This window comes from Talpa europaea, assembly GCF_964194135.1.
Source record: "Talpa europaea genome assembly, chromosome: 6".
NCBI classification, from domain to species: Eukaryota; Metazoa; Chordata; class Mammalia; order Eulipotyphla; family Talpidae; genus Talpa; species Talpa europaea.
The window spans coordinates 21,028,389-21,043,479 of record NC_140072.1 but is presented as its reverse complement, the minus strand read 5'-3'; the positions used below and the strand labels follow the sequence as shown (position 1 = coordinate 21,043,479).

At 40.2% G+C, this 15,091-nt stretch overlaps 1 protein-coding gene across 3 annotated transcripts in view; it reads right to left on the bottom strand.

Moving 5' to 3' along the window:
- VIT (vitrin) overlaps positions 1-14,634 on the bottom strand; it is a gene marked incomplete at its 3' end in the record, with an annotated part of 73,655 nt that extends 59,021 nt beyond the window's left edge. For all 3 annotated transcript variants that reach the window (XM_084235848.1, XM_084235847.1, XM_084235846.1), the window contains exons 1-2: positions 14,427-14,634; positions 8,521-8,586 (exon numbers count right to left, since the gene is read on the bottom strand). In XM_084235848.1, the coding sequence (XP_084091974.1) occupies positions 8,521-8,586; positions 14,427-14,526 (166 nt within the window). In that variant the 5' untranslated portion in view covers positions 14,527-14,634. The remainder of the gene's footprint in view (positions 1-8,520; positions 8,587-14,426) is intronic.
- Between the last annotated feature and the right edge of the window lie 457 nt (positions 14,635-15,091).

Genomic DNA, 15,091 nt, shown 5'->3' with positions numbered 1-15,091 from the left:
TGAACAATTTCAGAGTAAATGTGCCAAATCACTGGAAAGTATAAGTGCTAAATCCAGGCAGGAGGAAGCAGCCATTTGCATCCCGCTGGCAGCTCTTCCTTGAGAATGTGGAAACCTAGTTTATTTCTTTCCAATATTCTCCCAGTTATTTGGGAAGTCATCTTTTTCTTGCAACCATCCAAGAATCTCCAAATGAAATGATTTATCTTTGCATTTCCTTTGGATTCATTTTTTAAAAGATTTATTTCTTTATGCATACAAGAACTGGGGTAGAGGCCAGAGGTGTAGGGGTGAGAGGATTCACCAGAGACAGTGGGGAACAGAACAGACAGATTAACTGAAATACACTGCTGAGGGGAGCAGTGGGCAAGTCAGGAGAGGTCTGCTGTCCCACAGATATTTATCAGATGCCTAAGCAGAGAGTTGGGAGGAGGTTTGCATCTCCACTATTAACCTCAGGCGAGAACTTATTTAGAAGTCCTAAAATGGTTTGTTCCTAGTAACACTTGGAGAAAGCAAGAAGAGAGACTCTTCCATTCATTCCATTGTGGACAGTTGTTGATGGCAAAAGGAAACCTTGGCTAAAGCCACAGAGATCTGGGAGAGCCCAGATCTACTTCAGTGGGACCTTGGCAGAGAAATCTGCACTTGGCCCTGCTCTGCTTCTTCCTTGTGTGATTCCTTAAGTCACTATCACTTTCATGACTGAGGCCTCATTAGAGCATCTCAAATCTGCCAAGGATTCCTTCCCAGAGGCCCTCGCACCAGCCACAGAGAAAAGAGAACCATTTGTAACCCAGATGGTTAGAACTGTGGCACGACTTCTGTTGCTGACCACTGGGGTCATATGTCAGTTATATGGATCTCAGAGGGGTCCTGGGAAAAATTAGCATAGTATGGGCCATTGCTTTCATGCAACATTGGAATTTTAAAGTTAGAAGAGCAAATGTTCTGCCCCGGATTGGGTCTCCTGCCTGGTCTAGTAATAGAGTGATTATTGGATGATGTTACATGCAATAAATTGATATGCAGCAGGTCAAATCAAACTATATACTCTACTTCCTGTGTTGCCATTCATCTTTTCAATGATCTCAGACAAGTCACATGCTTCTGGAAAATAAATTTCCTAATCAATTAGAGAAGCATTGTAAGCTTGCCTCCTGGCTGTAAATGAGGAAGAATTGTTATAGCATAAAAGCACCTATGCATAAATAGTTTTGATATTTATAATATTCAACTAGAGTAAAACCCTATTTTAGAGAGAATTATTCAAGAAAGAGTAGTTTAAAGAAAGAAAAATGACATCTGACACCTGAAAAATGACATCTGATCAGTTCCTATTGATTTTTCCTTTGCAAGTGACCTCTTTTGCAAAACAATCTTTTGTTTCTTTAAATGGTCTTTAATCACATTGCATCTTTAGTTAAAAACCATCAATAGCTTTTTGCTGCCTTGAGGAAAAATTCGCAAAACCCCAAAGTCTTTCCACAGTCCTTTCCATGGAACTTCTGGACTTGCCAGTGCTGTGCCTGGTAGTATAATTTTTAACTTTTCCACTGTAATTTTCCTTGCATTGTTTTCCTATTATTTCTGAGAATTGCCATGGTAGGGTTTATTCAACTAAAACTCTGAATACAGAGAAAGTCTGCTTGCCTTCTCAGCAGTACATAAGGAGGAGGGGTAGAAACCTAATCTTTTTTCATGGATGAGAAAGGGCACACAAACCAATGTGTGTGGAGGACACACTTGTGTTAGCACCAGGTGTCTATGAAGCAGGTGAGCCACAGGGATGGCTGACAAGTTGGCATAGCTAACAACATGTAAACCTACCCAGGAAGCCATGTGCATGTTACACCAAAATCCCACAACCACTGTATCTCTCTCCATCAGTGTCCAACACAGCAAATAACCAAGTCCTAGAACAAGGACCTCTTCATCCCATCATCCCTGAGGCACCTCATGGAATTATCCATCCTTTCAAGGTTGATTGCAAAACTCTTTCCACACCTTGTACACTATGAAGGTTAACTTATTGGAGAGAACGAAGTGAATTAAAGGTCATACATTTCACCCCATGTTAAGAGTATTTCAACAGACTCCAATGTAATGGAAATATTTCAGAATGTATCTTCACAGCTTGTGGAAAAATCTTGCTGTTATTTATCTTGCTGATTGTTGTCTTCATCATCTAGATGTCCTGCTCAGAAAACTCTCACCAGTCCTTACCCTCCAAATGGTGGTGAAGAACAAAGCTTCTCAGTCTGTCTTGTTCTTTACCCCCTTCAGCTGCATCCTATGATGCCTTGACATTCAGACCAACCTCACTACTCACGGTTCCCTGATCTCATGCTGCACTTGCGCCTGTGTTGCTTGGACCTTGTGCACCTAGAAAGTCCTTGCACCTACCTCTGTCTGTAAATTTCTACTAATTTTTCATATCCTACCTTGAATGCTTTTTAGGGGAAACCAGTATGAGTCCTATTGTAGACTCATTATTCTTATGTAGCATCTGTCACATTTTGCTCTATGTATAGTGATTTTGGGGGGGGGGGGGCTGCTGTTGCTGTTCATTTGTCCATCCATCCGGTGACTACCTCATGAACACTAATGATGGCTTCAGGGTGCTTTTGGTCTAGCTGGGGAGACAGACTATAAAGTTCGTATAAAACATGTGGTAAGTACACGGTAAAGGAGATGTAGCTCTCACTAGAGCCATCTGAGCTAGTTTTGCGTGTATGTCGGCAATGTCAGGTAGGTCCACGAAGGCCATCCTGTGTGAACATTTATTTGCTATGAGCTTGAAGGCTCACGGAAGGCAGATGTTGCCGGGTGCACGGCCAGAGACCTGTTGCTTGGCACTAAGGTCATGGCTCGCCCTGTGTGGTGCTGTCTCTTCTGACTTTGGATTAAGGTCATTGCTTCAGAGGCTCTTCAGAGGCTCTTCTGGGGCTTGCTTACCTGTAGAAAAACTATTGTGATTTTACAACTTAAAAACTTTTGAAACCTATCTCTTTTGCAACAAGACAACTTATCTCTCTTAAACTTAAGACAAAGTTTAAGACACTTTGCCAGGCATGGGTCATTCCCTGGAGCATGCAATTTATGTGGAAACATAGGACAGGAGGCTGAGAGCCCCATGAGTTGAAGAACAGGCTTTTTAAAAATGTGTTAATGTAAACAAACATAAAATTCATCCTTAAAATTCGTAAGGTATCATGACTGTCTTGGGAGAAGAGTGCTGTGGCTACACACAAATCTTCCCATCATTTGTAGCCTTTGCTAATCAAGACAAACATGCAGCCCCATTTTGGTAATTTGTTAGAAGCTGTTTGACTAGGTTCATGCTGATTGAATCTACCACTGAAGTGCCTCTGGGTAAGTCAGAATGATGACTCCAAAACATATCAGGAGAACAAGGGTCATCTCTAAAAGTGAATCAGATAACATTCATTTCATGCAGTAGGGCAAGTTTACCTTGGACTTAGAATGCTGCAAGTTAATTTATTAACATATTAACATATATTCATTCTCTTGGATCTTTCTAAGATTTTTGTTCCTAACTTCTGGAGCTCAGGATGGCAGGAGAGAGGGCTGGGTAGCCTGAAGACAACTCTCCCTCAGGGTCAGGGGTTTGGTCTCCTCCAATCCCCCTTGTTTGTGGGCACTGGACTTGGTGACCCAAAGAGTGATAGAGAGGAAATGATCTTCCAAGACTGGGAATGTGGGAGTGGAATGGGTGTGGATTCCAGTAAGGATATGCCCCTGTTCCTAGCAATTGCTGTAGAGGAGTATCACATCTGAGCAGAACCTGGCATTGTGCCCCTTGGGGTGAAATCCTAGGTATGAGATTTCCTCACCTTTGCTAAGATACCATCAACCAAGAGAAAATGGAGAAGTCCAACTTCTAAGGCTAACAAGGGCAGGACAGTGAGCAGAGCAGGCAAACTCCCTGAACATTCTAGATTGCACCAGCCTTCCAGGGTCTGGGCAGGCAGGGAGCAAATTCCTCTAATGATGGCATTTGAATTTCCCAACTTTTTGGCAACTGGCAGTTTGCAGTTACTTGATGGGTTGTGATAAGCCAAATATGGGGGGGGGGTAAATTGTACCCACTACAACTGTGTACAGGAAAGCAAATGATGGTCATTATGAGTGGAATGAGTAGAGCCAAATGGACTTGTCCCACTTCTTTCTGTCATCCTTTCTTCCTCCTTGGTAAGCCCCCATGCTGGATTATTTTCGACATATACTAACTTTTTGGGGGAGGGGGATCCCAAAGGAGTTAAACAATGTCTGTGAGGGCCACTAGGGCCTATGGACAGACCAAAGAGATGGAAAGAAGGAAAAGGAGATGAGAGGAAAAAGAAAAGAAAGAATGTAACAGGAGAGAATATGACAGTTCCCTAAAGCAACAGGACCCCCGTGTGTGCACAGACTAGATCCTCCAATATGCCACATGGTCTCAGGCCAAGCCAAAGGAAGTTCATGCTGTTTTTCCTTTTCCTGTTTTCTCTCTGTCTTTACACTTTCCCTATATTCAGTCAGCCCTTGATCCTCTAACACCTTCATGTGTCTCCAGATGACACATACTTCATTTATTAGTCTTGCCTCGTTTGGGAAGAGGCCACTAAGAAAGCCTCTGGTATTGAACTTTACACAGAGTTTCAAATTTGGCTCTGCCAACTCCTGTCAACATGTCTTGGGCACTAGTTCTTCCAGAGTCAGGAGCAGTGCCACATGCATAGCCAGGGTCAGTAAACTGTCCACTGGTCAGTCACCTCCTCATAGTGGTTTTGTGTTCAGTGCCCTGGGTGGTAGACGTTGAGTCTTGGCCAGAAGGAAGGTTAGCGGCCATGGAAGAGAGGCTTCAGTTCAGACTTGCACCTGTGCGTCGTCTGGTATCTTTCTAGTCATTAGATCTCAGGTTTTACCAGGCCTCCAAATCACCATGGGAAATGTGTTGAACACAGATTGCCAGACCCTACGCATAGATTTCATGATTCCGTGGGCCTGGGGTGGGTAGGGCAAACGGTCTCTGCAATGCAAACGCTCGGGAACACGCTTTGAGGACCCCTGATCTAGTCCAGTGTCATATCGGGTCAAAGTGATTTTGAAGACCTGTTTTTATGGTTTCACTTTTCTGCTGAAAACTTTTCAGTGTAATTTGATATATTTTCTATAATCAGATATATTTTAAGGTGTTAACTGACAGCAAAACAGTTAAGCTTTCTTTGGACATCCTCTTCTGTTAAAGGGTCTCCCTGAAAATATAAGAGGCCAGTAAAAAGCCAATCTTCTGATTTTACAATGCAAGATCTCTAGCCTTCTGACCCTTGGTTCCATAAACTCAGCTCCAGGAGCACAGAATTCTCCAGGTATGCAAGAGATTGTCACGAGGAACATGCATTTATCTCTTCATGAGATAAGAAAAGTAGTCATTGTTGTTTTCCACTTTATAAATTTCTGTGCAATTCTGTCCAGACTTGCTACTGAATCCTACCTTTACATGTATGTAAATCCATAATGTTTACTCACTAACAAATAGTCTGTGCTCTCCCCTCCCTTCATATATCCATATGAAGTGGTTTTGCTGGCTGGATTGTTTTATTTCCCTAACACTACAGAATTACTTTTCTCCGGGACCCACCCTGACAGCTTGGCTGATGCAACTGTCTTCTCTCTCCCAGGAATTTGGGATCAGGACTGAGAGACACGGTCTGTAGAGAAAGAGGGAGACAATGAGGCAGAATCACAGAGAAAAGCAGAGGTGCCGATCCTTGGGGTCTTTCCTTTGCAGTTCAGCTGCTCTTCCTGGCCCAAGAGCTACCCCGTGTCTGGCCTAAGTCCCCTTCTTCATTTCAGCAAATCAACCTTGCATTTCTGCTAATTGCAACCAAAATAATCTAAACTGAGATACTCCCCTCTGCCCTTATGATGAGGACCAGATTCCTGGAGAGGAAAATACAGCTCCCCATCAACTGGCGCCAGCTTCCTCCCATCTCTCATCTCAACACACTACCTGCTACTCTGTATTTCAGCCATATGAAACTACCTTTAACTCTTTCTGCTCTTCAGGCCTTGGGCATGATGCTATGTCCTACCTGAGTATATATACCTTTTCCCTTTGTTCGGCCAGTCCCTGTTTGGCCTTCAGAGATCAGCATTGGTGTCACTTCCCCAGATACATAGCTTCTCCATATACTTTGGGGCACCGTGAACTCTTCCATCCTAGCTTCTACATAAGTGATCATGATTGCCTTATGATTTCCAAGATTGTGAACTCTGTGAGGAGAGAGACTGAGACTTGATTGTGGCTGTATCTTGGTATGTAAGATAATACCCACTAAATACTTGTCAGATGAATGAATGATGTGCCTCAGTTACATCACTCACCTACCGCAGCAGCAGACTGCAATGCTGAATATAAAAAAAAAAGAAAATTGCTATGGACTATGATTTAGAAAAACCCTGAGGTCAAGAATCCGATATTACCATGTTCTGGGAATATCCTATTACCTTCATTGTATATCCCTCTCCCCTTACTTAATAATTGTGCCAGAGTTTCTAATTAGAGGAAAGTCTCATGCATTTATTGATTCAAATGTGCTGCATCACTAGGGAGATTTGAGAATAAGAATAGAATTCAGCATATCAGAAATTCAATCCATTTGAGATCTCTCAAAGAGGTTTGCCCTTGGGTTGTTTAGCATAGTCTTTCATAATCACTGGAAACTGTTGTCATGGAAATCATGGAACCTTTCATGATTTTTGTGTATGAGTTAATGAAGATACTGGAAACAGCCCAGAGGAATTCATACTTGGGTGTGCGTTTGTCTCCACATTAACCCAATGATTGTTTTGAACACACATCTGCCCCTTGGCAGATTCTCTTGGCTCTTGGTCCTGACAAGAATAAATAAACAACTGATTTCTATTTAGTATTTCAGCCTAGTAGGCTATGGATGGCTGCCCTTTAGTTTCATTTCAACAGGAAATCCCACATGGAGGGTTTAAAGGAGCAGAAGAAACAAAGAGTGGGATATGAAGCAAATCTTTATCTTTCATCCCAAATTACTAATTTTTCTATTCCAAGGCACCTAATTGAATGCCTATGAGGAAGTTTCAGTTGGGAGACCACAGAGCATTCACTATATTTAAGACTTTTCCTTTATGGTCCTTTATAAATAAGTACTTTGTTGTTAATTATAATTAATAGTATCTCATAAATGAGATCTTATTTCAAAGGTCCCGCAAGTCTGTAAATTTAGATCCAGATATCTCAGTATGCTAACAGCATTTAAGTGAGATTTCTCATCTATGTCCTGTCTGCCAGTTATTTTCCAATATCCATTTTCCCTGCTTTCATAGTAACAGAGCTCATTAGCTTTAGCTAGGCATGTAGCTGCTTGATATCAAGACATTTTGCATTCTCCCTTACTCTGCTGATCAATGGCATTTAAATAGAAGTGGAATATTTGACTTTTTGGATTTATCTCTATATGTTCTTTTCCTCCCTTCCTACTGACGGGGATGTGGAAATGATGGGTGGAGCTGGGGCAGCCATTTTGGATAATGAATTTGGAGCCACTTAAGAAAAGCAGAATGACAAGACAGAAGGACCCTGGTTCCCTGAAAATTGTGAAACCTTCATAAAAATCTGGTCTAACTATGTTTACAGGAGAGGGAAAGAACATCAGTCTTGTTTAAACAACAGTTGCTTTGGATTTTCTGTCATTTAATCTTTTTTCTTTAAAGATTTATTTATTTATTTATATAAGCACTGGGGTACAGTCAGAAGCACGGGAGGGTGAGAGAATTCACCAGAGCCAGAGAGGAGAGCAGAACAGGCAGACTGACGAGGTACACTGCTGAGGGGAGCAGTGGGCAGCAGGAGAGGTCTGCACGCCATGTTGGACCTTCACCTGGCAGCTGGGCATTGAACCGGGGCACTGCAGAGGCTGCGGGCAGCTTTGCAACCCAGTGCTCAACCGCTGTGCCACCAGGCAGGCCCTGTCATTTAATCTTAACTGATAAACTACCTGAAGTCAAAACTTACTTTTTTTCTTTACACTGACTGAGTGTGAAACCTCCTGAGCTTTTTTTGGTGAAATTTACCTTCTGATCCCAGGTTATGCTAGGAGACTGGCAGTCATTGCATTAGCCACACTGAATTTTCTGATATGGGGAGTTGAGACAGCATTTCAACGGTAGAAAAATACCTACTTACCATCTTAACCAAAGAAACATAGCGTTGCCTGGTTTTCATATATGCATTATGAAATTTTCTAACATCTTTTACCTTATAACCAGGACTCCTGTATCAAAGACTTTTTGAAATGAGATAAATGATAAATATGACTCATGACTATTTAGTCTAAGTGCAAAGTAGTTAAGACCAAAACACACACACAAAAACCAAAAACCAAAAACCCAACACCTTCCAAAATATCTGAAACAAGTCTTCCACCTGGGAGACACGAGCCTTCTAGGAGAGGGGATCGAAATTGCAATTTTACTTACTGAACTTCGGCCTTTTACTCTTCTTTGTCATTTCCTTGTTTGAATGTACTCCAGTCACCAGCAAAACTGCATGAAGAAAATTTAAAAAATCTAATCAACATTATTTCACTAAATTCTTTTGAGCCTTATATTTCAAGCACACATTAACATATTCTCATCTGTGGAACTCATTTCCTCTAATATTAAGTTTGGGGAAATACTAGGTCCTTGTGTGGTTTCCTTAGTGTCTACTTTCAGGGCCTTTCCAAATCACTTTTTGGATCCCCGTCCTCTGTTTCACACTTCTCAAATGTCATCTCACCAACCCTGACATCTCTATTTTCCAAGGAAGGAATGTAGACCTGGGAAAACCCACTGAATTGCTTGGTCCCAGGAATAAATGACAGGTAGCCTGAGACGCATGCCCTCCTCCTGCTCGTCCCTCTGTGTCACACTAAATATCCAGTAGCCAATTTCTGATGACCAGGGAAATGCAGGTGTGTCTGTGTGTATGAGTGTGCACATGTGTGTGCATCTGAGTGTGACAGAGCGAGGGTTGAAAGGAAGAGATACAGAAAAATCTCAGAGAGGGGTGTCTGGGGAAGAAAGACAAGGAGAAAGGAACCTGGGAAGAAGAGAGACTTGTCACGAGGTGTGAGGGGTGACCCGAGGGTCTGCTCTAGCAGCACGTGGTTCTGCTCATTGAGGAGGCCAGCTGCAGCCAATGGCGCCTCCTTCTCAGAAACAGGAGCAGAACTTCCAACAGCATTTGGTTATTGCAAGTACACCAACAGGGGGCAGAAAGGAGCTCTATTCTTTTTAATTTAAAGTCACATTACTGTTTGAATCTTGTGTTTTTAAAAACACTGGTTGAAGTGATAAATGTTCCTAGTAGAAAACACAAAAGTACAAGAAATTTGAATGAACACAAAAGAATATTTTCAGTCTTTTTCTATATGATACATATATTCATATAGATGCTTTTACTCAAATATTTGGTGTTCTCATACTGCTTATAACGTTTGTTTCATAATTTATTTCTACATAATCATATATGCAAACATTTTTCCTTGTTATTAAATGTTCCTCATAATAATTTTAACTGTAAAGTATTGCACTGTACAGATATATTATAATTTAGCTAATTCCCAATTGAATACAAATAGCTTCATCTTTGTATCGATCCATCATTTTCTTAAAATACATTTCCAAATAGAATTTTTGTCAGAAAGATATGCCCACTTAAAATATATATCCTTTATGTATATAAATACATATTATATATAAAATATATTAAAATATCACAAAAATTTTCCATGGCTTTTTTTTTTTTATTAGCAATGTCTGATAAAGCTCACATCTCTGCAACTACACTAATTCTACTTTAGACAGAAAAGCAGTTTTTGTTTCAAATATCTTGTCAATTCTTTATCCTTCCTCTCTAGGATATTTTCCACCAACAAATGGTGACACACTTTGGTTTATCTTTATCTTAGTCACTTTTCTAAGAAACCCCCTTTCTGGATGTGAACATGAGACCATGAGACAATGAAACAACTAGAATAGACATTTTGCTCCCCAGTTTATGTGTTCGTTAATTAACAGAACAAAGTGCTTCATTTAGTCATTAATGGATTTAGGAATTCTTGAATAAACAACTGTCTTTGAAGGAAAAAGTGGCAATGTTGTTACGTGTTAAGAAAACTTCAAACTATGATTAGCTAATCTGTGCCAACAATGCAGCTATTGAATGATCTTCAGTTTTGACTATTAGCATTAGTTGAGTCCTGGATCATTGATACCATGTCCTGCAAGAAAAGAAACATAAAAGAAAAGCGAAAGTGAGGACAGGACCATAAGTCTAGCCAGGTAGATGAGGCAGACTGATTTTAGGTGTTATTTACTTCTGGGGTTTGAGTGGGTGCAACTGTCCCGGAGGTCTAATTTCTATAGCAATCTGTGTCATAAACTTTGTGCAAAGACCACATCTTTATATTAGAGACAAAAATAAATAACTAGAATTCTAGAATACTTTGAAAAATCAAGTACAACATAAATATATAGAAAAAATTACCTTATGTAGAGGGGGAAGTTAAATAATAATAAATTGGGTATCAATTCTTATGGAAACTAAATACTGTTCTTGGCCTGTGTTCTGTGGCAAGTGGTTTGTAAGTCTTAGTACCATTAGGATTATAAATATTTCGGTAAGACCACCCCATCACTCACATTTGCTCACTCAAGACCCTCCAGGTGGAAAACACACAGAGCTGGGCTCAGTTTTACAGCAGTGGTTAATAAAGTCATCATCTTTAATGGATACAGAGGCTCTCCCTGTCTTAGATGCTTGTTAATTAAAGCTCCCCAGAAACCACTCCCAAAGAGAAGGGCTGTCAATAAGCCTTCACGTGTGCTCATACCCAGGAGCAGGCCCTCATTCCTCAACAGCAAGACCTCTCTTACTGTATTGGAAATGGTGAATTGCTCCTGGAGCTTGAGCGAGACAGAAAATCAGACTTGTGTGCTTTTCCTTAGGAAGTCAGGCAGATCCCCGAGATGGAGGATTGATGCTCACTTCAAAATAAAAAATACAAAATACATCAAAGTACACAGCTCTCCTGCCCACCTGCAACTCTGCAGGTGTCTCTTTTTCCCTCCTTTTCCTAATAAACCTGTCCTTCTAAAAATGTAAAAACAAAACAAACAAACAAAGCGAAATATAGATCTGAAAGTCAGTCTCTTCTGTGGGAATAGTTAGGTATCTGGCTACTGCGGCCACTGGGTCTAGAAGCTTTGAGGAATTGTCTACAACCCAAAGTTCCAAGGCAATCACAATTTACCAACTCTGTAGCAACGCACTCAACCAAAAAAAAAAAATTCAATCTTCAAGTTTTGGAAGGCATCTATGCTCACCGCTTTACCACTAACACACACTCAAGATTTGTAGTTGAAAAGTTCTTACTTTTCACTAGGAGTGGTTGAAATTTTCAAACAAATCAAGTGCTTAAGTGACAAAGTTTCCTCCAGTTTCTCTCCAGTACATTTAAGAGAAGTGAAGCATAAAGGTTTTAAAATCCAATAAATAAAAAAATTATAAGCATAGAAGATACAAATGAATAAACTTGAAACAATGTTCAACCTTATTAAAAAAATGCAAGCTAAAACAGTGATGTAAATGTACAGTGATGTAAAAAATAAAAAAATTAAAAAAACGCAAGCTTAAACAAAATGATGGGGTATTTTTCCATGTCATGTCTGTAAATATTGAACACAAGAGTATACTTTATCTTGGCATGAATATGGGGTTAGGGCATTCCAGTATATTATTGGGAGAGTCTAGTTAGGTGGAGTCATTCTGGAAAGTCATTTGATAATATATATCAATAGTCTGAAAAATACTAGTAACCTTTGTCCAGAAAACATACCCTTAAGAATACATCCCTAGTTATAATTAGAAATATAGGCAAAAATTTATGTAAAAAATGTTACATTATAGCATTATGTCTAAAGGCAATCTGGAAATAATGAAATCTTGAAAGTGTCCCCAAAATGGGGAATCTTACTCATTTATTACAAATGATGTACACAAGGTGACCTGAGAAGTACTCAGTTTTAACCTTAAAAATGATTTTGAGGGGCCTCTCTGGTGGCGCAAGGGGTTAAGCACCACACTATGAAGCAATCCGCAGCCTCTGCAACACGAGTTTGATCCCCGGCTGGCCAGGGAGCAACCCACATGGCACAGTAGACCTCTCCTGTCTCTCCCGCTGCTCCCCTCAGCAGTGTATTTCAGCCAGTCTGCCTGTTCTGTTCCCTGCTCTGTCTCTGGTGAATCCTCTCATCCCCCCATCTCTGGCCTGTACCCCAGCTTTATGTATGCATAAATAAATAAATCTTTAAAAAAAGAATGATTTTGATAAAATTAGAACATATGCAGAGAAAAATAACTGAAATAAATACACCAAAATATTAATAATAGTAGGGTTATAATTCCTATCCTATATTTTCTGTATAGTTTCCATCTATAATATATTCCTTATATATATTATATAGAATAGGTTTCATTGACAACTGGAAAAAGATATCATAACTATTTTTAAATTTTGTCCTATTGTAACCCTATGGACTAACAATAATGAAACGTGCTTTCTTACATCATTGACATGGTGATTATGTGCTTGTGTTCCTGTCTTCCTATCAGGAATGAATTAAAATTATAGTCCAGTTACTTTCAAGAAAAGACATAGTCTAGACCACCTAATCAGTTGCCAAATCAGTAAATACTTACGGACACTTAGAGAGGTATAGGTTTGGGGCAGGGAGGCTGCCACCAACTTAATACGAGTGGGAAGGGCCAGAGCAGAACGGCCATTTGGTGAGCCTTTAAAAGGGAGCAAGCAGGTGGGCTCGCTCACATTGTTGTGGGAGCTGCTGTGGATGGTAGCTGGCTGGGTGGATGGGGGTTCTTAGCCCTCAAGGGTGGGGGAGACATAACCTCAGCATAGCCTGTGCCCTGATGACTCTCATAGCTGCATCTCTACTTTGTATCATCAGTCTTATCAGTTGGTAACTGACTTTAGAATTTGCCCTTATTTGGAAATAAGGTCATTGCAGGTATCATTAAGTTAGGACATAGCCATACTGGAGTAGGTTCAGCCCTAAGCAAATATGATTAGTGTCATTATAAAAAGGGGGATGGAGCAAACATGCTTGCAGGAAGAACACCCTGTGGCAATAAAGGAAGAGATTGGGGTGATGCCAGGAATGCCGAAGACTGCCAGCAAATCACTAGGAGTTAGGAGAGAGGCGTGGAACAGCCCTCTGAGGGAACTGACACTATTGACACTTTGATTTTGGATTCCTAGTCTCAAAATTGTGAGAGAATAAAATCTGTTGTTCTAAACCACCAGTTTGTGGTGTTTTGTTACAATAACTCTAGTAAACAAATACAGCTGAGGGTCTTCCCACCCTCCCCTGGCAAAAGTTTCAGAGTGACCCCATGGTCATAACTGATGAGGCCACGGCACAATGTGGTCAAGATTAACAAATGTAGATACTCAGTGGACTCTACTACTCAGCAATTAATATAGATGAAACAGTGCCTTTGAGACAAAGTGGATGGATCTTGAGATTATGTTAGTGAAATAAGAGAGTGAAAGAGAGATACTGGATGGTTTCACTTATTTGTGCAATATAAATACCAAAGAGCACACACTGGCAAAGCACAGCAAGAACACGCAGACTCTATGACGTATGGATTGTTTATCTGAGGGATGAGAGGGGAGAGGACCGAGGGGGAGAGGTCATTGACACAGGAGGTTTGGTGGAGGGAGAGTGAAGCATATACATATATGGAGGTGTGAAATGTACCCCAATGTTACATAGATATGTAAATGACTGGTAACTTGATAATTATAAACATTAACATGTGACTACCCTTGGGTTTTAGTGCTAAACCCATCATCACTTTTCCCTGTTCTAACAGACATACTACTTCCTGGGGGCTTATCCAAAATTGTGTTTTGGTGTTCATGCACAAGGCCAAGTCAGTGACACTTGAAGAAATTTTTTGAAAAATGAAGAAATAAGAAGATTCCTAAATTCAGAATGTGTTAATATGCCCTATCTAAAATATTTTCTAGTTGCTGAAGAATACACAATATAAAAACATGTATAAACATGTATATGTGAAATACAGTCACATGTGTAATATGTATATTTGCTTCATATGAATATGTATACACATATATTCTAAATTTGATCTATACTTAGTCTTACTTAGACTTCTTTCCAAAATGTTTATCATGAAAAAGATGCCCTGTACTCTTTATATACTCTATCTTGGTTTAAATCTTTTCTTGGCAAAATTCTTTGGACCTTAGGAGAATGTTAAAAGTGTATCCAGATACTCATATAAAAGTACTTACCAAGGAACATTTCAATAACAGATGCCTTCATAGTGAGGACAACAATCCCCATAAATTTCAAAATGGCACCCTGGAGAGGAAGAAACAATAACATCATCATAGTTCAGCCAAGAGTTCTGAATTGTGCATGGCGTGTGGGGAGGGGTTGCTTCATTTTGCATCACTCTCTGGAGTCTTCTGACTCCAAGCTGAGCTTTCTCTAAGCAGTTCATGGAGATGGCAGCAGCCAGCTGAGCAGGGACCCGGAGGCTCTTCTCAGTAAGAAGCTCATTCTAACTCTAGCCTCCTTCTGAGGCTGGTCCTAGAACTAAAGGAGAAATAACTCCACAATTTCAAGGATATATTCAGTCAGTCTTCAAATTAGGACAAAAGCTACACTTATGGTTTCTAGAAACATCTTTAGATCACAATTTCATTTATCATTCAGTCAGTCAATATTTAACTATTATATGGCTATGCTTTGCTAGGAAGGAGGTGGTAAAAATTGAATTAAAACACATACTGCACTTAAAAGAGTTATAGTTTAACAGAAGTGTGAAAACATACAGAGACACTAATGATGAACACAAAATAGGTGGATCTTGAGGAGATTATGTAAAGTGAAAGACAGACGCTGGATGGATTCACGTATTTGTGGAATATAAATAGCCGAAGAGCACATAGTA